Raw genomic sequence first — 22,798 nt, forward strand, 5'->3', positions numbered from 1 at the left:
CTGGCTGCTCCCTGGAAGGGGAGGAGTGGGCCTCTGGAACCTCAGGAAGGTGGGCAGGGAGTGCCCTGGGTGTATTGAGCCTTCTCTTGCCCCATTGGAGGCTCTGTGGGAGCCAATTGCTATCTTTCTATTTTTACTTCATATTTAAAATGATGGAGAAGTGAGAATGGGGAGGGGGGAGCCCAGGGCACATTCTCATGGCCCTTGAGACAGGGCAGCATTTGGCCATAGTTGTCTTCCCCACCAGACTCAGCTCCCAGAAGGCAGGCACTGGTCTTAGGCACCATTTACTGAGGGCTTCGTGCCAGCCTCCACTAAGTCCTCTGCATACACCACCTCCTGTGGAGTTGGTAGCTTCATCCCCATTTTACACATGAGGACAGAAATCAAGCAACCAGCTGGAGGTCACACCAGTGGTGAGCAGCCACACTGTCTTAAACCCATGTCTCACTTATCCAAAGCCAAAGGCTCTTGGTTTTGACCATCCATTTCCTCTCCAGCTTCTGAGACAGTGGGATGCACATAGTAGGTGCTTAAGAAATGGTAGGTCAGAGGAAGAAAGAAGGAAGGAAGGAAGAAGATAAGATAAGCCAAGGAGACTCTTGGGCACCTGAAAAATAAATAATAAAGGTGTTGTTTTCTAATGCGAGGCTGGCATGGTGCCCAGGATGGCAGCCCTACGCTCAGGGAGATGCCCTGCACTCGGAAGCCCAGGGCCTGCGCTTGCCTCATCTTTGCCAGAAGTATGTGGGCCCAGGTGCGTCAGCCTTCAGGTATGTGGTGAGGTCTGCAGTGAGAGGCACTCGCACTCTCTTCCTTCCTTGCTTGCTGAATGGCCCCTTCCTCTCGCAGCCCCCCACCCCCAGCCAGCCGGCCCAGACTTGCCCCCTCCCTGGAGCCAGGCCCTGCTGGGTTGGGGGCCCTGAACAGCCCCCTCAGCAAGGCAGATCCCGGCCCGGGCCCGGAGGAGTGGTGCCGGGGGAGGGGCTGGAGCACCACATCATCTAACAGGTTGGTCGGGCTGGGAGGTGTCCCGCCCTCTGCAGCTAATGAGCACTGTACGACAGGTGTTTGCTGCTCAGTCCCCAGCCTGCCCTCCCCGCGACCGGAGCCAGCTGCCGAAGCCTCCCGAGAAGGTTCCCTCGCTCATCCCTGCGCCCTCCCCGTCCAGGCCCGGGGGCCGCGATGGCCTGCCGCTCCTGCGTCGTTGGCTTCAGCAGCCTTAGCAGCTGTGAGGTAACTCCAGCAGGCGGCCCCCGGCCTGAGTCCTCGGAATGGGGCAGCTGCGGAGCCTCCAGACCGGGCTTCAGCTCCCGCAGTCTCACAGGCTGCTGGTCGGCTGGCACCATCCCCAAGGTGACAGTGAACCCCAGTCTGCTGGTACCCCTGGACTTCAAGGTGGACCCAGCCATCCAGGAGCAGAAGACCCAGGAAAAGGAGGAGATGAAGGTCCTCAACGATAAATTTGCCTCCCTGATTGGCAAGGTAAGCAAAGTAGAAAGAGGGTCCCCAAAGCGAAGGACTGGCAGGTGGCTGAGTTCTTCATTTCTGGAGCATCACGCCCCACCCCTGCCCCCAGCCAATGGGAAGTTGGCATTGCTAACTCCGCAAGCTAGCTCCCAGCAGAGAGATGTGGAGGGAAATTTCAAGCCATTCCGACATGCAGGGAGAAAGAGGCCCCAGGGTGGCCTCTGAAAGATGTCTGGGTAATAATGTGCCATGTCGCCTGGGGTCACCCTCCCCCAGGCATGGACGAAGGAGCTCTGGGTATGGCCAAGAGGATGCCCTCGTAGGAACAGTTGAAGGCATGGTCTGCAGTCCTACTCTGAAGCAGATTGCCAGTGGAGATGACCTCCCCAAGGGTCCACCCTCCTGTCCAGGCCTCTGGCCCTGTTTAGCTTCCTGGAGCCAGGAGCAGGGGCAGAGCCTAGAGGGCATGTGTGGCTTCCAGAAGGAAGGAGGCTGTGGAGTGGGGTGCAGCCTAGAGTCAAGAGATAGGAATGCAGGGGACGGATGCTGGGACTCAGAAACGAGCAGCCAGCCAGGCACCCACCTGAGTAGAGGGAGTGAGTCCCCAGAATCCTGACTTCCTAGACCCAGATGCCATGGCCAGCATGCTGGTCTGGGCACTTGTGTCACCTCTGCCCCAGAACAAGGGCTTTAGGAGCTTTGAGGAAGTCCAGTCTACTTCCCAAACCCACTCCTCACTCACCTCCTTCAAAAAACCTCTCCTGACCAGCCCTGCCCTCTGCTCCCTCCCGCCCTGCCCAGGAATAATAGTCACAGTATTAAGAACCGCTGTTACTTAATTGCTTATTATGTGCCAGACACTGTGCTGGGTGCTTCCATATTTATCTCTATATCCTTCAACAACCTTAGGGAAGAGGTCATTTTATGCCAATTTTACTGATGAGGAAAACAACCTTTTTGCCCCCTCCCCCCCCACAGTAGACCAGAGCCCCACCCCTCTGCGGTGATTCAGTTCTACCCTGCACCCTGCTCTCCTGCCTCTGGCTTCCTCTGCATGTTGCTAGTGTCCCCAGGAAGTGGGGACTCCCGGAGAGGGACCCAGGGAAGAAAGCAGCATGTTTCAAGCATCTGCTTGTGCCTGGCTCGCTGTGGGAACTTTGTAGATGTGTAATTTAGCCCACACAGCAACACCCCTGGGGGCTAGTTCCCCTACTGTGCTCATGAGGAAGCTGCCCATCCAGGGATTAAGTGCCTAGCCGAAGGTCACACAACCAGCAAGTCTATAGGCTGGATTTGAACTCAGATCTGTGAGACACAAAGCCAGCAGTCTCTGAAATGGGAACTGTTTCTTCCTCCCATTCATGTGCCCAGACCAGCATTCCTGCACCCACACCTGAAGTGCTTGGATGGGGGTGTGGAGCATTCCCTCCCTCAGCCTGCAGAGCCCTGCACTGCTGGGCTGTTGGCCCTAAGAGAATAGCCCACTGCCCTGGGGAGGCAGGTCCCTGCAGAGCCACCTCCTCTCCTAACCCAGGTTAATCCCTTAAAAGGAATGCTTCATGAGCTATGTAATTTGGCTCAGATGGATGGCTTTTTCCCTGAATGCCAGGGATATTACCCTGTGCCTCTGCGATGGGGGAGACAGGAGGGTGAGCAGGCATGGGGCAGGGCCTAAGGGGTCAGGGGTCCTATGCCCAGGGTCCAGGGCGATGCCCTCTAATATCTTTAGCAGCCTCCCAACCCTCAAGCCTGGGGCTTGAGATGGGTGCTCTTCTGAGTGGACTCAGGGAGCCTTGGGTGCCAACCTGCTGGAGGCCCTGATTGCTGGGGCTCTGCCCGCGGAACCTCAGCTGACTCACCAACTCTATGGAGAAGATCTGTTAGCTCGAGTCTCTCTCTATCTCCTTGTAAAGGCCACGGGGGCCTGAGTGGAAGCAGGTAGCAGTTAAGAGTGCTCAATCCTAGAGCCAAATTACTGAGCTTGAATCCTGGCTCCACCTCTGACCGCCGTGTAATCTCAAGCAAATTATTTAACCGCTCTGCGCTTCAGTACACATCAGTGTAATGGGCTTGTCATATTCAAATGGAATAATTATTGAAAATCACTTATAAAGCCCTCACCGTGTACCAGGTGTGTTCTGTTTGTTAAATTTAAAACACCATAAATGGGCCCAACCCATGATGCTCTTGAATGCAGTTAGCCCGTTTCAAGTAGGAGCCTGAGAAGAGGGAGGGAGGGGCCTGCTTGGGGGAGAGGTGCTCAAGGGTAAGATGCCATAACCAGAGGGGTGGGGGCTCTAGGCAAAGAGAAGAGACAGGCAAGGGCCCTCCAGCTCCACATCCCCCTCTGAGGCCTGGAGAGACATCAGAGCACCTAGAGGGAGGAGGAGAGAGGGGAGGAGGGTTATTGGGAAGACCACCAGGAGTTGGCAAGAGGCCCTGGAGCAGTGTCGGTTCTTCCACTGTAGGCTGTGTTTCCTGGGCAAGCCACTTACCCTTTCTGCATTTACTTACACTCCTGCTCTGAGGGTGGCCCTGGGCTCATGCCAGGGGGAAGACTAGTAGAATGGCAGCCGTGAAAGGAGGGGGATGAGCAGAAGCAGCAGCAGGAGAGGAGGTGGAGGGGGGCAGGGAGAGGGTGATGTAAACATCCAGCAGAGGCCGCTGGCTGGGTCCTCTCACCTTCACATGCGGACAACAGAGGAGATGGAGATGGGACGAGAGGAAGGACTGCCAGCAGTCAGACTAAGTGGGCTGTTGAGAAGGAACCCAAGAGGGGTGGTGAAATGCCTGGAGACAGAGGGATGGGCACAATGTCTTCCTCTAGGCCTACGTGACCTCTGGAAGTCACTGGAGCCATGCCCCTGCCTTCACACAGAAAGGCATAAGCCAGCCCTTTGTGACTAAGAGGCCCTGGAGCTCCCTGGACAAAGCCAACTTCTGGCTGAAGGCAGGGGATTTGGCAAATCCCCTCACTCGAGGAATAGGACCTGCGTGCCCCAGGGACACCATTCAGTATACTCACCTGCCTGGAGTGTGGGCCCATGGGTTGGGGACCAGGCCTGCTCAGTTCCCTAGAAAAAACACATCTCTCCCTCCCCTAGTCTGGGCTACCCAGTACCATGGAGTTGACTCACAGTGAGTTCTGTGCTCTGAGCCTCAGTTTCCTCATCTGTACCATGGAAGGCAGGTAAACCAGGGTTTGCTCTCTGAGGCCCCTCCTAGAACTACCATCATGTGATCTAAGAGCAGGGGTGTCAGCCAGAATGGGGAGGAAGGGGAAAGAAGTGAGTGCTCAGCAGCCTTGGGAGGATGGTGACAATTAACCTGGCACCTCCCTGGGCCTTTGTTCCGAGAGGGAGGAGCCTTTCTGCAGGGAAGGTCTTGGGTGGGGGTTCAGTTCCATCCCCAGCCACTGAGACAACAGGCAGCTCCCCCACAGCATCAGGGAGGGGGATGCCCCAGATCCCCCACAACCAAAATGCCCTCTGGCTGGACTGGCTGGCCAAATGCACCCCATCTCCCAGCAGGCTAGTGCTACAGCAGAGGGGGTTGAGGTTAGACTATGGGAAGGACTTCCTGGTGTAAAGGGTTTTTTTGCTGCTTATGGGTGGAGGAAGGAGCCTCACTTCTCTCCTCTCACCCCACCCTCAGTGTAAACACTGGGCTCCTGCTTGTCAAAACGGAGCAAAGGTGGGGCAAGCAGATACCTCCCCCCAACAAACCCTCTCACACAAGTACAGAAACCCTCTTGACTTCCATCCCTACTGAACCTGTTTGGCTGCAACTACAGCAGACTGTAGGCTCGGGTCAGCTTCAGGCAGAACTTCCCAGTACAAATGGGTGTTGAGCAGGGGAATGACAGCCCACAAAGGCCATCATCAATATTCCTGCTGGCATTGCCACTGGGAATCCCAAGGGCATCAGGGTGTCTCAGGGAAACCTGGGGATGTGGGCAGGGCAAAGAAAGAGAGAGGAGGGCTCACCTGGCACCCAAATTCTGGAGGAACAGGGAACCCCTAATGGTCCAGAGTAGGCAGCCACCATCAGATGGGCCTGTCTGGGAAGCTGGGCCACCAATTGCTGTGGACACTGGACAAGTCACTTGATTGCCCAGGGCCCCCACCTCCTCCTCTATAAATGAAGGGTACAGACTAGCTGATCCAAAAGGCTCCTGGATGTGACTCCGGTTCTTTTAAACTGCGATTCTGGGGGCTGGTGCCAGCAGTGGGCAGGAGGAGGCTCGGCTACTCGCCTGTGGTCACAGGGTGTATCACTGGGCTATCATCACAACATCCTCCTCCTGACAGTAGCCCACACTGTCCAGAATCCAGGCCCCAGCCATCTCCCCTGCCTCAGTGGCCTATCCCTATCCCAGGCACCGAGGGGGTAGGGACCCCAAGAAGGGAGCAGATGGCTCTCAGTCTGATGGGAGGATGGTAGGCCCAGACAAGTGAGGAGCAGATAAACTGAGAGCCTCATACTGGAGGGAACAGGGGAGGCTTTTTGCAAGAGAGGAGCTGGGGGCACATCTGGGGAGGGACTAGGGTGGTGGAAAGGGTCGTGCCCAAGAGAAGCTGGATCCTGGAGAGGTCAGGCAGGGTGGAGAAGAGGCAGGCAGAGCCCCAGGCTGGCTGGTGGAGGGAAAGAGAAGACTCAGGAGGGACACTGTCAGCCTGCTGGTGGCTGGGATGCGAGCTGAGGACTGTGGGAGCCCATGTAGCAGCCTGAGCAGGAGAGAGTGAAGGAGGCAGAGTTTGAGAGGAGCAGCTGAGCCCAGAGCTCCCCCCAGTCATTATTTTTGTTTGTTAATCCTCACTCGAGGATATTTTTTCTATTGATTTTTTTTTTTAAAGAGAATGGAAGGGAGAGAGATAGAAAGAAAAAAACATCTATGTGAGAGAAACACATCCATTGGTTGCCTCCCCTGGGCCGGGGATCGAGCCTGAAACCGAGGTACGTGCCCTTGACCAGAATTGAAACTGGGACCCTTCAGCCTGCAGACTGACGCTCTAACCACTGAGCCAAACCAGCCAGGACCCCCCAGTCTTTATTCTCAAGACAAAACTGGCCTGAATAGAGGCAGAAGCCAGTGAAGAAAGGCAGGCGGGTCCCAGGACCCACTGTGACCCCAGCAGTAGGCAGGAGGCATAGGTTGCAGTGGTTAAAAGATTCTAAACCCAAACTCACTGGAGTCCACACGTGGCTCTGCCACTTGCTAATTTTGTGACCTTGGGCAAGTTAACCTCTCTGTGCCTTGTTTTCTCATCTGTAGAATACAGCTTATAACAACATCCCATCGAGTCGTTGTGGGGGTTTAATGAGTTAAACACGTGAAGTGTTAGAACAGGCCTGATACCCAGAAGGAGCCACATAATCATTTGCTGTTATTTCTGTTCCAAAGCTCTCTTTCAGGCTCTTCTCCCAACAGCCTGCAGAGTTGGCAGGGCAGGTGATATATCCCCAACTTCTAGCTGGGGAAACTGAGGCTTTGCAAGGCTACAAGTCCACAGCTGCCAGGAGGCTTAGCATTTAAGTACTACCTAGGCCCTAAGCCCTACCCGGCTGAGTTTCCAAAGCAAGATGAGACCAGGCTTGTCGAGGGGGGTGACAGATGGGCCTCTGACACCTCAGGTGCCCTGGGGTCTCCCACCCAAGCCCCAGGCTGGCGTGAAGAGCCTGTCACATTCACACCCTAGTTCCCCCTTCCGTCATCTAGCTGGCCCTGCTCCTCCCCTAGGAAACCTTTGCTAATTGGCTCCACCTCTCACCAATTCCCGCCTTATCTCACCATCTTTAGTTGGAACAATCACTAGTTGGAGATGCCATCTGAGTGTGCTGAGTGAGGGCCCCAGATAGGTGCGCAGAGCGATGAGCTGCCACTTCCCAGGGGAGCCCCAGTTGGTGCCCGATGGCGGGCCTGGGGCCTCGGGGCCTGAGCCTGGCCCTCTCACCGAAGCCTTCCTGCTGTCCCAGGTGCAGGCCCTGGAGCAGAGAAACCAGCTGCTGGAGACCCGCTGGAGCTTCCTGCAGGGCCAGGGCTCCACTGCCTTTGACCTTGGGCACCTCTACGAGAAGTATGAGGGCCGGCTACAGGAGGAACTGCGCAAAGTGAGCCAGGAGCGGGGACAGCTGGAGGCCGACCTGCTGCAGATGCTGGAGAAAGTCGAGGAGTTTCGAATCAGGTAGAGTGCGCCCTAGCGGGCTGTGGGCAGCGGCTGTGGGTGGGGACCAACCTGCATTCAGGTACAAGGTCCAGGGCACTCAAGCCAGAAAAAGAGGAAGCTTCTTTGAGGAACATTTCTTTATTCCAGACATATTTATTGAGGACCTACTATGTGTCAGGCAGTATCCTAAATTTCGAGAGGATATGGCAGTGAATCCACCCCCAAACAGTGACTCTTACAACAAAGTCAGTCTTGTGATGTCTGACAGCTAAGTCCTGTGCGTGATGGCCCCTGGACGCCATGGCAGCCACTGTCCCCTATTCTTTCCTCTTGTGTTCATAAACACTCTTGCTCTTGCCCACATGTCCCACTGGCAATAGGAAATTATGTCACCAGCTAGAGCAACAGATGGACTCCTGCTTTGGATGTGGCTTGAGATTTCCATCTCGATTGGGCTGGAAGGGAAGGGAGTGGGTGCAGGCAGCAGGCAAAGCAGTGGGTTTTGTCAGAATAAAGAACCAACCCTCCAGAGGTAGTGCGTGCTCACCTCAGTGGGGTCCAGAGAGGTGAGGGAAACAGCCCCACCTGCATGTGCTTTTACAACTTGGGAGACATACTGGCAGGCAGTGCAGCCCAGTGGTAAAAGACCCAGCCTTGGGTATAGACTGAAAAGGATTCACTCCCTGTCCCCACCCCACCCCAGCTTTGTGACCTCCATCAAGTTGTTTATCGTGCTAACCTCAGTTTCCTCCCGTGTGGAGTGGGAGGATGATGGCTGATACCAACTGGGGCTGGTGTGAGGAGGAAGCTGAGAGTTCAGGGTGGCTATAGATGGCCACCCTTCCATTCCCTAGAAGGCTCTGCACACCACATATTCCCTGGTGCAGGCTTGCTGAACTGTGGCCAGGGCATCACAGACAAAGAGGCTGGGCAGAGCAGAGAGGCTGTGCCCCTGCATCCCCTCCTCAGGTCTGGTCTCCAGCCTGAATGAAGGAAGGGCAGAGTGTGGCTGAACCCCCTCTCCACCTTCAGTGTTTGGTTCCTGTCCCAAGCCTTGCTGACCCAAGGTGAGGCCTGCCCTCTTCAGAGCAGCCAGCAGGCAGGCCTGGAGAGAGTGGGCAGCCTGGCCAGGGACCTGGGCTGGGGCTTAGCTTGCCCATCTCTCTTGCATGACCTCCTCTGTGCAGGCCACATTCAGAGGGTATGGTCACACGGGACGCTCTCCCCACTCTGAGGCCTCAGTTTCCTCATCTGTGAATCTGCCAGGAACTTTCCAGCCATCTGTGAACTGGTTCTTATGGCTGGGCTGGGCCCCTCCCTGGCCTGGGGGCCACCTCTACCCCAGCCCTGCCCTCCTAGGTCCTAGGGAAACACAGGGAATCTGCTTGCCCATTCTGACCGTAATGAGGGAAACTGTTAGTGCACCAGAATCTGTGACTTATTTCACTGATGTCTAGTAGGTCTTTGGCCCTCAAAGGGTCAGAGAATGGCAGAGCTGGTGGGATGCCTTGGGTTTTACTTATATGGGGAAGGAAACAGGCCCAGAGAGGACAGGGGCTTGTCCTCAGTCACAGAGCCATGCATGCTAAAACCCATCCCTACCCTATGTCATCCAGGGTGAGAGGCTGCTCCCATGAGCCCAGCCAGATCACATCTGTGGAGATACTTTGTAACTGGAAGTTCTGTACAAACACTGCTTGTTCTAATCTGGCTCAGCCCCCTCATTTGGCCAGCTGCCTGGTTTCCATCTGCTGCCTGATCTTACTATTTAGTCTCAGGGATTCTCATCCTCCCTCTAGGTAGGAAACCCACCTCAGTTGGAGGGAGCGAGGCCGGAGGGCTTCTGGGTCTGCAGACCAGAGCCTAGGAAGCTGCAGCCTGGCCATGCAAAGCCTGGGGGCCCCGGGAGCCAGGAGACGCCAGGCCAAGCCCTGCCAGGGAGGGGTGTGCCCTGCCTCTCCAAGGCCGATGAGATCAGCTTCACTCCTAGATATAAACAAGTTGGGTAGAGAGGGGGGGTGTGGGTGTGACAAGCTGAAAAGGGCTGAGCACGAGTTTGGGAGCTGATGACTGGCAGAAGATTGGGGGTGAAATGGGGGACATGGAATACTTAAGCCTCTGCAGAGAGGGAGGTTTCCCAAAGCTTTGATGTAGCTGGGACCCCAGCATCAGCTAGTTAACCCTTCCATTTACTAAGAATGAAGTAGAAGCCCAGCTAGGAGAGCAGTTTGCCCAAGGCCATAGCAAGTGACCCAGATCCACTGCAGGCTGTTCACTGCACAGAGCATCGGTGGAGGGGGTGACCTGGGGCCGAAATCCAGGGGAGTCAATGAGAAGGAAGGAGGGGGAAGAGGGTAGGGGGAACGGCAGTGAGGGGTAAGGAGGAGTTTGGCACCTCAGAGGGCCCCAATGGACAGCTCTTTCCAGGGTCCTGCCCCCAGGTGGGCAGAACTCCCCTATCAAGAGGGGAGGGGAGAAGGGGAGAGGTTTGACTACCCAGCTTGTGTGGGGAGGGCCAGTCAATAAGGGGCTTCTCAGTTCAGGGCTCCCTAGGCCCCTGTCCCCGGGGCAGGGAATTCCCCAGAGACCCCCAGATTCCAGAGGGAAACCTGTTCAAGCAGCCTCGCCTGGAGGATTTGTGAAGGATGCAACCTGCACTCTCTTTCTGCAATGGGGGTCCCACAGTTTCTCTCTGAAAAAGCTAGAGGCTGAAGCTAGGGGCTGAGGGCCTGGGTCTGGTGTCGGAGAGAACGGAGCTTAGGTGGTAATAGTAGCAGCAGGTTTAGCGGGTGCCCCAGTCTGCTGTGAGCACTTCATGTACTCACTTATTTCATCCTCACAACATCACTATTGTCACGAGTGAGGCGTACACAAGTAGCTTATCCAAGATCACACAGCTGGTAAGCAAGGAAGCAAGACTGGAGCCCAGCTAGCCTGGCTCTGGGGCCCATGCTTAACCAGCATACCACACGAGCCCCTAGGCCCTCTCTGGACTCCGTTTCCTCAAATGTGAAATAAGACCAGCAGGGCCTTCCTGGCTAGGGGCTCTGAGGGTCACAGGAGAGGGTGCAGGTAGAGCTTCTTGGCATTTTTTTCACCCTGGCAAATCCTAGACTGCAGGACAGTCTCCCTAGCTCACCCCTCCACCCGCCACCATGTTCTGCACCCTCAAAGCCCCTTGCAGACTCCTGGAAGCCAAGCAGTGACCAGGGAGAGTGCACACTGGGCACACTGCGTTTCAGAGACCCCCCAGTGCCCTGCGGGCTCTCACCCCCCTGGCTCTGCTCTCCTCAGCCCCTTGGGAAGGCAGGTGGAAAAGAAGGCCTGAGGGTGGCAGGTCCAGCCAGCTGATGTGGGCGATGGTGACGCTGCCCTGCTGTGAGGTCAGGGACCGGGGCAGGCGGCGGCTGTAATTAGAGCCCAGGGTGATTCAGGTATTCCCTGGAGAGGAGAGAATGCAACAGGAAGCCGCAGAATCCCCACATCCGCTGGGGCAGGGGCAGGCAGGGCTGGGGGGAGACAGTGGCTGGCAGACACCCACCCTGGGGAGCAAGACAGACATCCTGACTAGAGGAAGGGGATAAGGTCGGGTCCAGGGATCCCATCTCCCCAGCCAGCAGGGTCCTTGTTCTAAACACAAGGTGGTCTTGAGCAAAAGAGGCAAAGCTGAGAAGAGAGGGGACCCACCTTAGTTGAGTACTGACTGTACACGTCTGTCATTGTGTCAGGCGTGGATTTCATCAGCCCCATGCACACGCACACATGCGCACAGGCACAACCCTGGTCCACCAGGGATTTAAGGAAGGAGGGGTGGAGTGATCTGCCCAAAACCACACTGGGGGTTCATTCATCTGACTATAAAGTTCACACTCTTCCTGTCCTCCCTCCAGAGGGAACACGATGGAAGGTGTCCTACCCTCCAGCAGAGGGGAGGGGGAGGGGGCTGCAGGGAAGGGTAGGGGTGGGAGAGGGTGAAGGGTGAGCAGGATGCTCAGTGCTGACTTGACCAAAGGCACAGCTTGTTTGAAACTGAGACTCCTAGGGGAGGAGCTAGGAAAAGATGAGGGAACAAAGTGTCAGGGTGAAAAGGGTACACAATCAGGAGAGGCTTCCTGGAGGAGGTGAATGTGGAGCAGAGCCAGCAAGGAGACAGACACCACTGAGAGGGCCAGCTGATAGGCTGTCGGCAGGGGGGGCGTCATAGAAGAGGGGCTCCATTCACCTGAAGGAAGGACTACTTTTTCTAATTGTCACAAGGCACCAAATGAGACAGCAGAAGCCCTAAACCCTACCCAGAGAGGGTTAACCACACCCCAAGCTCCCACCACATCCAGCTGAGCAGCCTCTCTCTCTGTGTCTCTCTATCTCTCTCCCACCCTCCTCACCTCCCAGGTATGAAGATGAGATCTCCAAGCGCACAGACATGGAGTTTACCTTCGTCCAGCTGAAGAAGGTAGCCTGCCCAGCCTGCCCCAGGGGCTCCTTCCTCATGGGTCCTCTGTCTGCTTTCCCTCAGGATCCCCCAACAAAGCCCTCGGAGGCTTGAGTCCCAGAACCACAGAGAGATACCTGTCCCCACCCTGCTCCTCCTCCCAGGCTCTGAGCCAGGTCTCCTCTGAGAATCACCCCCATTTCACCCAGGAAGCAAAGGCCCCCACCCCACTCCTGCCCTGGGAACTCTCGACTCCCCCTCCCATAACTCTCCACTGCTCCCACCCCCAGGACCTGGACACAGAGTGTCTTCGACGGACTGAACTGGAGACCAAGTTGAAAAGCCTGCAGAGCTTCGTGGAGCTGATGAAAACCATCTACGAGCAGGTAAGAAGACAGGGCCAGGGTCCTGCGAGCCAAGAGCTGACTGGTCCATGGCTTAGGGGTGCAGGGGAGGGAAGGACATCCAGGAAGTGTGGAACCTTCACAGTCACTCACTGTTTTCAGTTAGTTTTAACAATTTCCTAAACCCCTTCTTGCACTGCTGCCAATAATCCAACACGTCTTCTCATCACTCATTTCACAGAGCATGGGCAGGCAGGTTCCCCAAGGCCTCTCTCAGGGAGAACTCATGCCTTTTTTGTGCTTAAATGCTAAGGCCACACAAGGGCCCAGGTGTATCTGGACAAGATCAGGAGGTGGCCTCAGAACAGGGAGTCAGGGGGCCTTGAACAGCCATTCTTACTGAACGAATCTCTCTCAATCCCTGCAGCCTAATGCAGGCACCCACAGTTCCAGCTCTGACAGTCATGCGCTTCACCCTTCCCTGTTCTGAGCCAAGGCAGGGAAGACCTATAGTTGGATTCTCTGGTTCCCAAACAATACTAGCTTCTACCAAACAAAAATGACCCAGTAAATGCAGATAGAGGGGCCTCCAGACACACTGTCGTTTGTCCCCAAGTCCTCACCTGAGCCTGGGGGACAATGGCCCAGCAAGCCCTAGCGCACTGCCGGTGCAGTCAGCAGATGGGTCCTGCCACTAGCTTCTGGATGCCGCCCCTCCACCCCACTCTGCCTCCTAATATCCTTTAAGGGGCTGCTGACCACAGCTCCATGGCCTCATCCTGTGGAAAGGGAGATTAGGCCTCATGGCTATACATGGGCCACACTTCCTTCCAGCAGACTCAGCCCCCAGCAGGGCTTCCATGAGCCCCAGACCTGTTTGTGGCCATGGGAGGTAGCAGAGCAGAGAGAACACCATGGCCCTTGGGAACAGCAGGGAGATAGCCCTCATAGGCAGACCACCCACATCAGCCACCCTGAAGAGCTTCACGTCCCTGGCAGAGCCGTCCACAGCCAGGCCAAGCCCTATGTGGATGGACCAGGGGTACCACTGATTGGTTTGAGCATTGGGTTAGGGGTTCTTCTACCCAAATTTGCTGTGAGTGCAGCCCAGGCAGACATCAGCAGGACCAACATTTCTGAATCTGCCCTCCGCTCTGCTAACCCACATCTCAGCAAGCCCGGAGCCCAAACTCCAAGCCAGGACAGAGGTCCTACAAGTGTGGAGATATAACTAGAGGAACGCCAGGCACAGCCAGCATATACCTGAGCACTGCCTTAGTCACAGCCACAAAACTGCTTGGCTCCTGCTCCATTTAGACTTTGCAGCCCTTGGACCCCAATCCTGACTCTGCCTTTTTACCATTTCTATGACTTTGGGCAAGTTATTTCTCTACTCTGTGCCTCAGTTTCCTCATCTGTAAAATGAGGAAAGTGATAGTGTCAGGCTCATAGGATTATGATGAGGACTAAATCCATTCACCCATCTAACAAAGGTTTACTACATGCCTGCTAGGTGCCAGACACTGCTGTCACCATGAGTGAGCAAGACAGCCAAGTCCCTGCTCTCAGAGCTGGGGGGGTACAGCTTAGCTAAGAGGGGACAGGTAATAAGCAACTAAACAAACATCTGCAGAAGATCCTTTTGGAGGGTGAGAAGTGCTGGGCTGCAAAGAAAATAGGTGATGCAACCACGCTGGAGGGAGGGGAAGGCTTTAGACTCCAAAGTCAAGGGGCATCTCAGAGGAGGTACAAGTGAGAGAAGGCCCAAACTGGGAAAACCCAGCCCAGTGGAGATTTCAGGAGGCTTTGAGCAGAAAGAAGAGCTGTGCAAAGCACCTACAGCAGAAGTGAATTTGGTGATGAGAAGAAAAGAAAGAAGCAGCTGTGGCCAGGGCAGAGCAGGCAGGGCCAGATCATGGAGGGCCTTGGACCCTGAGCCGGGCTCTGGACCTTATTCTAAGTGTGCTGTGCCCCTGGTGGGTTCTGGGGAGAGCGTTGCAGAGGGGTGAAGGGAGTGGCTTGTGCTGGTGGAAGAGTGCCATGGAGAAGGGACTGCAGTGAGAGCCAGGCCATCAGAGCAGCTACTGGTACTTTGGGAGGCAGCAAGGTGCAAGCTGGTGATAGGACATGAGGTCTGCATTTCTCTCCATGGACCACCCCAAGCTGAGGAGGCAAGACTGACTCTTTGCTAAAAAGGTTCCCCACACTGTGAGCCTCTGTGCCAACACTAATAGAAATATAATGTGAGCCATATATATCATGTATTTTAAGTAATTTTATATATAATGTAATTTAATAATATGTAATTTTAAGTTTTCTAGTAGCCAGCCACACTACTAGATTTTCTTAATAAAAGAAACAAAAAATTAATTTTAATAGTACATTTTATTTAGTCCAATATATCCAAAATATGACTATTCAACATGTGATCAATATAAAAAAAATTAATGGGCTATTTTTTTTTCTCATACAAAGCCTTCAAAATCCCGTGTGTATTTTATACTTACAGCCCATCTCAGTTCTGACCGGCCACCTTTCAAGTGGTCACAACTACACACGGCTAGTGGCTCCCCATCAGACAGAGCAGGTCTTAGCAAAGGAAGGGGCAGCCATGGCCACCTCGGGTGGAAGAAAAACATGGCAGACACGAGCCATCCCAGGAGGGCTGGACATGCTGGTTTCAACTCTGGAGCAGACACCAGATCAGCCAAGCATGGGCTACTCATGTGTGGCCCACCTCTGTATCCCCAACACACACACACACACACACACACACAGGCAGAGAGAGAGAAGGCCTGAAAGCCTTTCCAAGGAGCCAAAGGCCATGGACTGCTTGGGGCCTCATCTACATGCTGCATTCTCCTGGACAGTCCCCCTGCCCCTCACCTCCAGGGACACAGGCTGGTGAAAGAAGCCTAGGCTGGCAGAGGCTCGCATTCCCCCTCGGCTCCCAAAGTGCATTCCAGGATCCTGAGTGCGTTTGGGGCCTGGTTGCAGCCACCCAGAACGCCTCCTGCCCCACCCATAAATTCTGGTTCCAGGGAGATTAGCTAAATCTGAGGACAACCCCCTGAAGCCAGGCACACCTCCTGGGATGCAGATCGCTGCAGAGACAGCCTGCTGAGTCTAAGCTGCTTGGCGCCTGCCCTCCCGTCACCTCCGGGAGTCAGCTCCAGGAACAGGCCGCTCTGCCCTGGACACTTCCCCACGGTTCCGTCATAGCCACTGTTTATTGCGGGCTTCTATATCCCTGCACAGGCTGTGCAAGTGCTTTCCAGGCATAATCTCATCTAATCCCCGCAGCGCCATGAGGTAGGGATAATGATTAAGAGAACAGTCGTTAGAGCAGTTTGGATCTGAATCCTGGCTCAGGAATTACGTGAACTCAGCAGGTTCTTTTCTCTCTCCACGCATCAATGTCCCCATCTGTAAAATAGGGAGAATAACAGCACTTAGCTCACTGGCCTGTTGTGAAGATTTATTTTGTGACTATATGCCAAAGCCCTTAGAACAGTGTCTGGCACATGAGAAGTATTTGTAAACATTAGCTATTTTCAGTTCTATAATTATGCCCATTTTACAGATGAAAAAAACAAGGCTCAGAGAGGTTTAAAAACTTGGCCAGGGTTACCCAGCTTATAAGAGGTGGTGGCACTCAGGGCCTAGTGGTGGCACTCAGGGCCTAGTGTCATTACTACATTTTACTGAGCAGCACTAAGTGAGCCCTCAGAGTCACCGTCTACCCTGACCTGGGGCCACAAAGAGGGAGATCACCTCCTCAGCCACGTGGGTGACGACCCTCTTCAGGCTCTGGCTCCCTAGAGAAGCTCTAAACTGTACTTTGGCTTAATTCTTGCCAGCTTGGAGGTGCACATGCTCCTAGGGGCCCATCCCATGGTGGCACTGCCACACCACACAAGGCAGCATTGTTATACCCTGTGCTGCCCAAGGGGCTGGCATGTCTGAACAGGTCTGCAGATGTTCTAAACCCTCCATCTCCTGCTTCTGTTTACCAAGCTCCTGTGTACCCTGCTCCATCAGCTGTGTTTTGCTGATCCTTTCACCCTGATGGGGAAGCCCTCCTATAGTGTGATCTGACAGTGCCCTGGCCTGTTCCTGAATGGAAAAAACGCCAACCTAGGCCTGGACTGGGAGTGCTAATAGAGGGCTTTATCTAGAACTCCACATGCCCACTGACCCCCACTACATGGTGATCAAGGAAGCCCCAAAGCTGCATTCCTAAAACTGTCCCCAGCCAAGCAGCCCTGGCCAGGATGGCGGTTCCATGTGGAAAATATCCATCTCCGCTGGTAACCAGGGGCAACAGAGGTGGGCATGAATCTGTGGGCACCATTAACCTTATTCTGGCACTGGTTGGGCCCTCCCTTGCTTTTGCCCAGTGGACTCTGTTCAATCAAAACCCCTTGTCAGGAGACCCCCAAGGGGCAGTTGGCCACTGGGCTCAGGGTCCTGACAGCTTTAGGGAAGAGACAGGATGCTCCCAGAGGCTGCAGGATGCCTGCCACTGCCCAAATGTCCTTTTCCAGAACCTGATCCTTGTCACCAGGGATGCTAGTGGGCGGGGTTGGGCAGTGAACAGACAGGAGTGATGGCTTTCCTCAGCTGCTTACTCAACAGGCCACGTGGCACTAGCTGACCCACCCACCTCCACCCCCTGGACCCTGCAGTCTGTGGCCACAGGGGCACAAGCTGCAGGTAAGAAGTACCCACCTCAGCAGGTACAGGCTCCAGAGGCTCAACCATAACCTTTCTGAGCATAAAGACAGATGGAGGGTCAGGAGCAGGCCCAAAGTCTAGAAACAGGGTCAGAATTCAGTCATGAACCAAAATCCAAACCTGGATCTGAGCAGGCTTTCAGAGACACAGGGGGCAGAGGAGCATGTTAAGCACCAGCACACAGAGCAATTGGTAAAATGCTGACTGTGGGAGCGCTACAAGGCAAGCAGCTCAGTGTTTTCCATTTTCAAAAATAACAAGGAAAAAAAACAGAGAGATGGTGGGGGCATCTGTCATAGAATAAGAGAGACTTAGAAACGTATGGACCAATCACAGTGTGTGCACTTTGTTTGGATCCTGATTCAGACAAACAAGTAAAATTATATATATATTTCAGAAAAATGAGATCACTGACCAAAATTTGATGACTTAAGTAGAGATCAGAACTGGACAGGGAATGCCAGTAGGAGTAACTGTACATCTGTGCCCCATGCCCTCCCTCCCCCAGGAGAGCTTTGTCCCCACTTCCCGGGGTGCCTTCTTCTAGGAGGCCTTGGCCACTTGACTCATGCTGTGCAATGCTGGCCCCCTCCTCCTTCCCACCGGGGCCCCAACCAGATGCTGGCAGTTCTTTATTTTTTTTAACTAAATTTATTGGGGTGACAGTGGTTAATATGAACATACAGGTTTCAGGTGTGGGTTTCTATGTTACAAGATCTATATATTGCTGTATGTGCCCACCACCCAAAGTCATATCTTCTCCCGACACCATCTATTAAGACCCCCCTTCACCCCCATCCCCTTCCCTCTGGCAACCACCACACTGCTGTTTGTGTCCATGAGTTTCAGTTTTATATCCCACACAAGTGTGAAATCATATGGTTCTTAGCTTTTTCTGACTGACTTATTTCACTTAGCATAATATTCTCAAGGTCCATCTGTGTTGTCACAAATGGCAGTATTTCGGCCTTTCTTATGGCTGAGTAGCATTCCATTGCATACATGTACCACATCTTCTTATCCAGTCCTCTATCGCAGGACACTTTGGTTGTTTCCATGTCTCAGGCGCCGTGAATAATGCTGCAGTGAACATAGGGGTGCATAGATCTTTATGAATATGTTTTCAAGTTTTTTGGATATATACCCAGGAGAGGGATTGCTGGGTCGTGTGGTAGCTCTCTTCTTAATTTTTTGAGGAATTGCCAGACTGCTTTCCATAGTGGCTGTACCAGTCTACGTTCCCACCAGCAGTGAAGGAGGGTTCCCTTTTCTCCACAACTTCTCCAAAACTTGTGATTGCTTGTCTTGTTGATAACAGCCACTTTAACAGGTGTGAGGTGGTATCTCATTGTAGTTTTGATTTGCATTTCCCTAATTGCTAGTGAGGTTGAACATCTTTTCATATATCTATTCGTATGTCTTCTTGGGAGAGGTGTCTGTTCAGGTCTCTGGCAGTTCTTTAACACCTCCAAGGAAAGCAGCCCAGGGCCATGGGGGTGGCACCTGGCAGCCCCTTATGAAGACCCCGGTTCCCACCTGCCTCTCTATACACCCCTGAGCATTCAGACTACAAGCTCTCGGGTGTGATAGAAAGAACCAGTCTGGGGTTAGAAAGACAGTGGCTTCAACTCCTATCTCCACGCCTCTAAGGGAGCTTAGCAAGAGCAGCAAGGGCTCTGCATTCCCAGTGTTTCCATAACCTCGTTGAGCCACAGTGTCTTTCCTGTCTGTGATCTGGGGCTAACGCCATGCAAGCCTGGTGAGGATGAACCGTGAGGCTGCCTGGGGAGCAGCTAGCCGAGACGAGCCCCAGGGAAATGGGGGGCTTTTCCACTTCCGGTCTCTGAGGATGGAGGCTAGCATTTTCTGAGCAGAGAAGAGAGAGGAGGGACAAAGGGATCCTGAAGGATAGGGAGAAGATGAAAATATTGAGGCTGAATCCCATTATTGTTGTTGCCCAGCAAGCCCCTCAGCTAGATGGGGAGGGGGGCAGCAAGTTTCAGGGTGACCCTGATATCATCTGGCTTCAGCCTCTGGCAGGGGTTGGGGAGGAGCGGCTTGTCAGCCTCTAGTCCCGCTCCTGCCCCTCACCATTCCAGCATTTATTCAACAAACTGAGACTCTCCCTTGCCAGATGTGGGGGGCCTAGAGATGAAGGGGCTCTGACAGGCCCTCAGGGGGGCCCCATCTAGCCCATCCTCCCCTCACCCTGGGGGATAAAGGGACTATGGGGTGCCCCTGACCAGCCCTGAACCCCTACATCTGTGCCCGGACAGGAGCTGAAGGACCTGGCAGCCCAAGTGAAGGACGTGTCAGTGACCGTGGGCATGGACAGGCGCTGCCACATTGACCTGAGCGGCATTGTGGAGGAGGTGAAGGCCCAGTATGATGCCATCGCAGCTCGCAGCCTGGAGGAGGCTGAGGCATACTCCCGGAGGCAGGTTCGTGGCTGACCCTGCAGGGTGGGAGAGGCAGCCGGGACAGGCGCGCCTGCACTGGGGATGGCTGAGGTCGCCTTCGAGTGTGTGATGAGATTCTGGGAAAGGGAACTGGGGAGCACAGGGGCAGGAGACCACAGCAGTCGGTTCCCAGGCAGATGTGGAGAATCAGGGAGCTCAGCGTTGTGCTGAGCCCTGATGGGTGATGTGGGCTGGGAAAGGCCGCAGTCTGTACCCTCCAAAAGCTCAGGGTGATGCTGCCACCCAGCAATGCCAGGCCAGGTGTGGGAACAGCTTGTGGGGCTCAGTCTAGGGCAGCCGGTAGGAGGACATGGTGGTGCAGGAGAGGGGGAGAGGGGGAGAAGGGGGGCTGAGGGTGAGAGAGAAAAGGGCAGCAAGGAGTGAAAACAGAGGGTTCTGGTAGGGACACAGTGAGCAGCCCCGGACCACCACCTCCTCTCCACCCTCCAGCTTGAGGAGCGGGCCGCCTGCTCGGCTGAGTTTGGGAACAGCCTCCAGAGCAGCCGCAGCGAGATTGCTGACCTCAATGTGCGCATCCAGAAGCTCCGATCCCAGATCCTCTCCATCAAGAGCCACGTGAGTTCCGAGGACTGACCTGGGGATGGAGCAGGGAGGAACACCGGGGACACACATTTTCACTGTCTCTCTCTCGCTCTCTCTTTCACACACACACACACACACACACACACACGCTGAGTACATGCAAGGGGAAGTGACCTAAGTAGGTCACTTAGCACCTCTGTGCCTCAGTTTCCTCATCTGTTCTCCTAAGATGGCTATGAGAATCACATGAGCTTTGCATGTGAAAGTGCTCCGTAAGCTGGCCAGGGCTGTTGGAATGTTAGAGAGCCGGCACCACACACACCCAAAGCCCATGACCTCCTGCCAGTTATACAGAGAGAAGCCCCAGCCTCCAGCCAGGCTGAGACAGGCTCCTCTGGAGACTTGGCTACTTCCCTCTTTGGTGGCCTCCAGAAAGTATCTCGTTAGGTCTCTCTGAACTCCCTCTTTCTGCAATACAACCCATTACCCCATCCAAGAATGGATTGTTTAGCCCTCCCTCCCCACACACACCCCCACCAAGAACAGAGGTAGGCTCCTGGCCCTGGCCCACTCTCTCCCTCCTACCCCTGCTCACCGACCCCTTCCCTCTGCCTTCCTGGCTGCAGTGCCTGAAGCTGGAGGAGAACATCAAGGAGGCCGAGGAGCAGGGTGAGCTGGCCTTCCAGGATGCCAAGGCCAAGCTGGCCCAGCTGGAGGAAGCCCTGCAGCAGGCCAAGAAGGACATGGCGAGGCAGCTACGCGAGTACCAGGAGCTCATGAACACTAAGCTGGCCCTGGACATTGAGATCGCCACCTACCGAAAGCTGGTGGAGGGCGAGGAGAGCAGGTGAGGGGTGGGGATGGTAGGGTGGGGCTGGGGGAGAGGGAGAACCAAAGAACCAGCCCACACAAAGCCAGCCTCCCCCTCCAGCATGATACTGTGAGCCTGACAGGCCTGGGTTCATGTCCTGGCTCAGCCACTTACAAATTGAGACCTTGGCCCAGCTCCTTAAAGTTTCAGTTTTCCCATCTGGAAAATGGGCTGATCATAACCATGCTCCACTTGTGGTGAGGAGGATTAATATGATTCTGCATGCAAATACCTGTCACAAATAAGTGCTCAGTAAATATACAGGGGAGAGGGGACGGAGGCCCAGAGAGGACAAGCTGGCTAGCCAGGGTCACACAGCAGGGCTGCCCAAGGCTGGGAATTACAATCAAGGATTGCTGTCTACCTGCCAGTCCCCAGGCCCCAGGCCCCAGGCCCCAGGCCCCAATCTCAGGGGAACATAAGCCACAGGCTCCCTTCACATCCCACCATTTCCCTCCTTTCCCAGGATGGACTCGGCTCCAGCTGCCATGGTCAGCACTGTGCAATCCAGATCCAGAACCGGTGAGTCTACTTGCCCCACGGTGGGGAGGGGTACAGGGTGTGGGGGTCATGACTCTGAAGGCATCATTTTAAGTGGCTCCCAAACCTCCAGCCCCTTCCCTCCCCCACTCCTTATGTTCCCTGTAGCTGCCTCCAAGTCCTACGTTGCAAGAGCCCCCTCCCGGAAGAAGAAAAACAGCAGAGGCCCCGTGATCAAAATCACTGAAATGTCAGAGAAATTCCTCTTGCAGGAGTCAGAGGCCTCAGAGTAAGGCAGCTGGACCCAGGACCCACAGGTCACTCTCCTGAAGCAGGAGAGACCTAAGCTAGACTCAAGAAAGCACTTTGGAGCCTCTAGGTTGGAATGGGAGGCAAACCTGATTCTGAACTGAGAGAGCTCAAAGCAATGTATGTTTTCTTATGGGTGCCAGCAGGGGACAGGACTGTCACCGGCTATTCAAAGCCACTCCACTCCATATCAACATCTCACAATCCCACCCTTCCAACCTTCTAGCCAGAGGTTTCCTAACTAGGTAACTGGAATTGGGGTCAGTTTTATCCCCACCTCCTCACTCCTCTGAGACTCCCCCTCAACAAAGGGCTCTGACCAAGGTCCCTTTGACCCTTTTGCCCAACCCTTGCCCTAAACACATCTCAAGCCTTGCCTTGCCTCAACCTCTGCACCGAAGCTGGTGCCCTCATTTGCCCAGTCCCAGCCCCGGACCAGGGACTGATGAGGACTGCTTAGCCTGCTCCCCCACCTGGAGTTCCTGGGGGGGAGGGGTGCTGGGTGCACTACCTGGGTCCCCCAGAGACCTGACAGTATTAGGGAGTGAGGGAAGGAGGCTCCATGGACGTTTGGGACCTGAGCCTGGACCTCTGAGATCAGCCCAGACACCTGTGCCCCTTCTCTCCTCCTGTGGGTTCCTCTCAGCAGGTCACAGTCAGAAATGGACAGGCTGCCCAAGCAGCTCCCAGCACCTTCTCCAGAAGCTATTCTTGCCATGATGAACTCCCTGGGGAAGGCTGTATGGCAGCCTGAGACCAGGCAGCAGAATCAGATCGTACCTTCCCCTCCCTGCCATCCTGGGGTTCATCACCCTGCCGGGGACCTCAGCTCTCTGCCCCCCCCCACCCCTCCCAGGTGTTTCCCAGCCTGAAACCTGACTTTGGTGTATCAGGCCCTAGCCCCACCCCTGCATGAAACCCTAGGACTATTTCCCATGAATCCCTTCTCAGAGTCTCTGTTCTCCCCATCAGGCCAACAGCCTGGC

At 54.8% G+C, this 22,798-nt stretch overlaps 1 protein-coding gene across 2 annotated transcripts; it reads left to right on the forward strand.

The window, feature by feature from the left end:
- Nucleotides 1-1,170: 1,170 nt before the first annotated feature.
- KRT80 (keratin 80) lies at nt 1,171-22,213 on the forward strand. Of its 2 annotated transcripts, none has more exons than XM_016201088.2 (9): nt 1,171-1,485; nt 7,447-7,655; nt 12,030-12,090; nt 12,360-12,455; nt 19,427-19,591; nt 20,060-20,185; nt 20,779-20,999; nt 21,490-21,545; nt 21,672-22,213. In XM_016201088.2, the coding sequence occupies exons 1-9, from the start codon at nt 1,186-1,188 to the stop codon at nt 21,794-21,796; spliced, it is 1,359 nt and encodes a 452-aa protein (XP_016056574.1). In that variant the 5' UTR covers nt 1,171-1,185; the 3' UTR covers nt 21,797-22,213. The 2 variants fall into 2 exon arrangements, with proteins under 2 accessions (XP_016056574.1, XP_016056575.1); XM_016201089.2 differs by lacking the exon at nt 21,672-22,213 and adding an exon at nt 21,637-21,671 and having other exon boundaries at nt 1,186-1,485.
- The last annotated feature ends 585 nt before the right edge of the window (nt 22,214-22,798 follow it).

The sequence above is a fragment of the Miniopterus natalensis genome, chromosome 2 (assembly GCF_054644295.1).
Source record: "Miniopterus natalensis isolate mMinNat1 chromosome 2, mMinNat1.hap1, whole genome shotgun sequence".
Lineage (NCBI taxonomy): Eukaryota > Metazoa > Chordata > Mammalia > Chiroptera > Miniopteridae > Miniopterus > Miniopterus natalensis.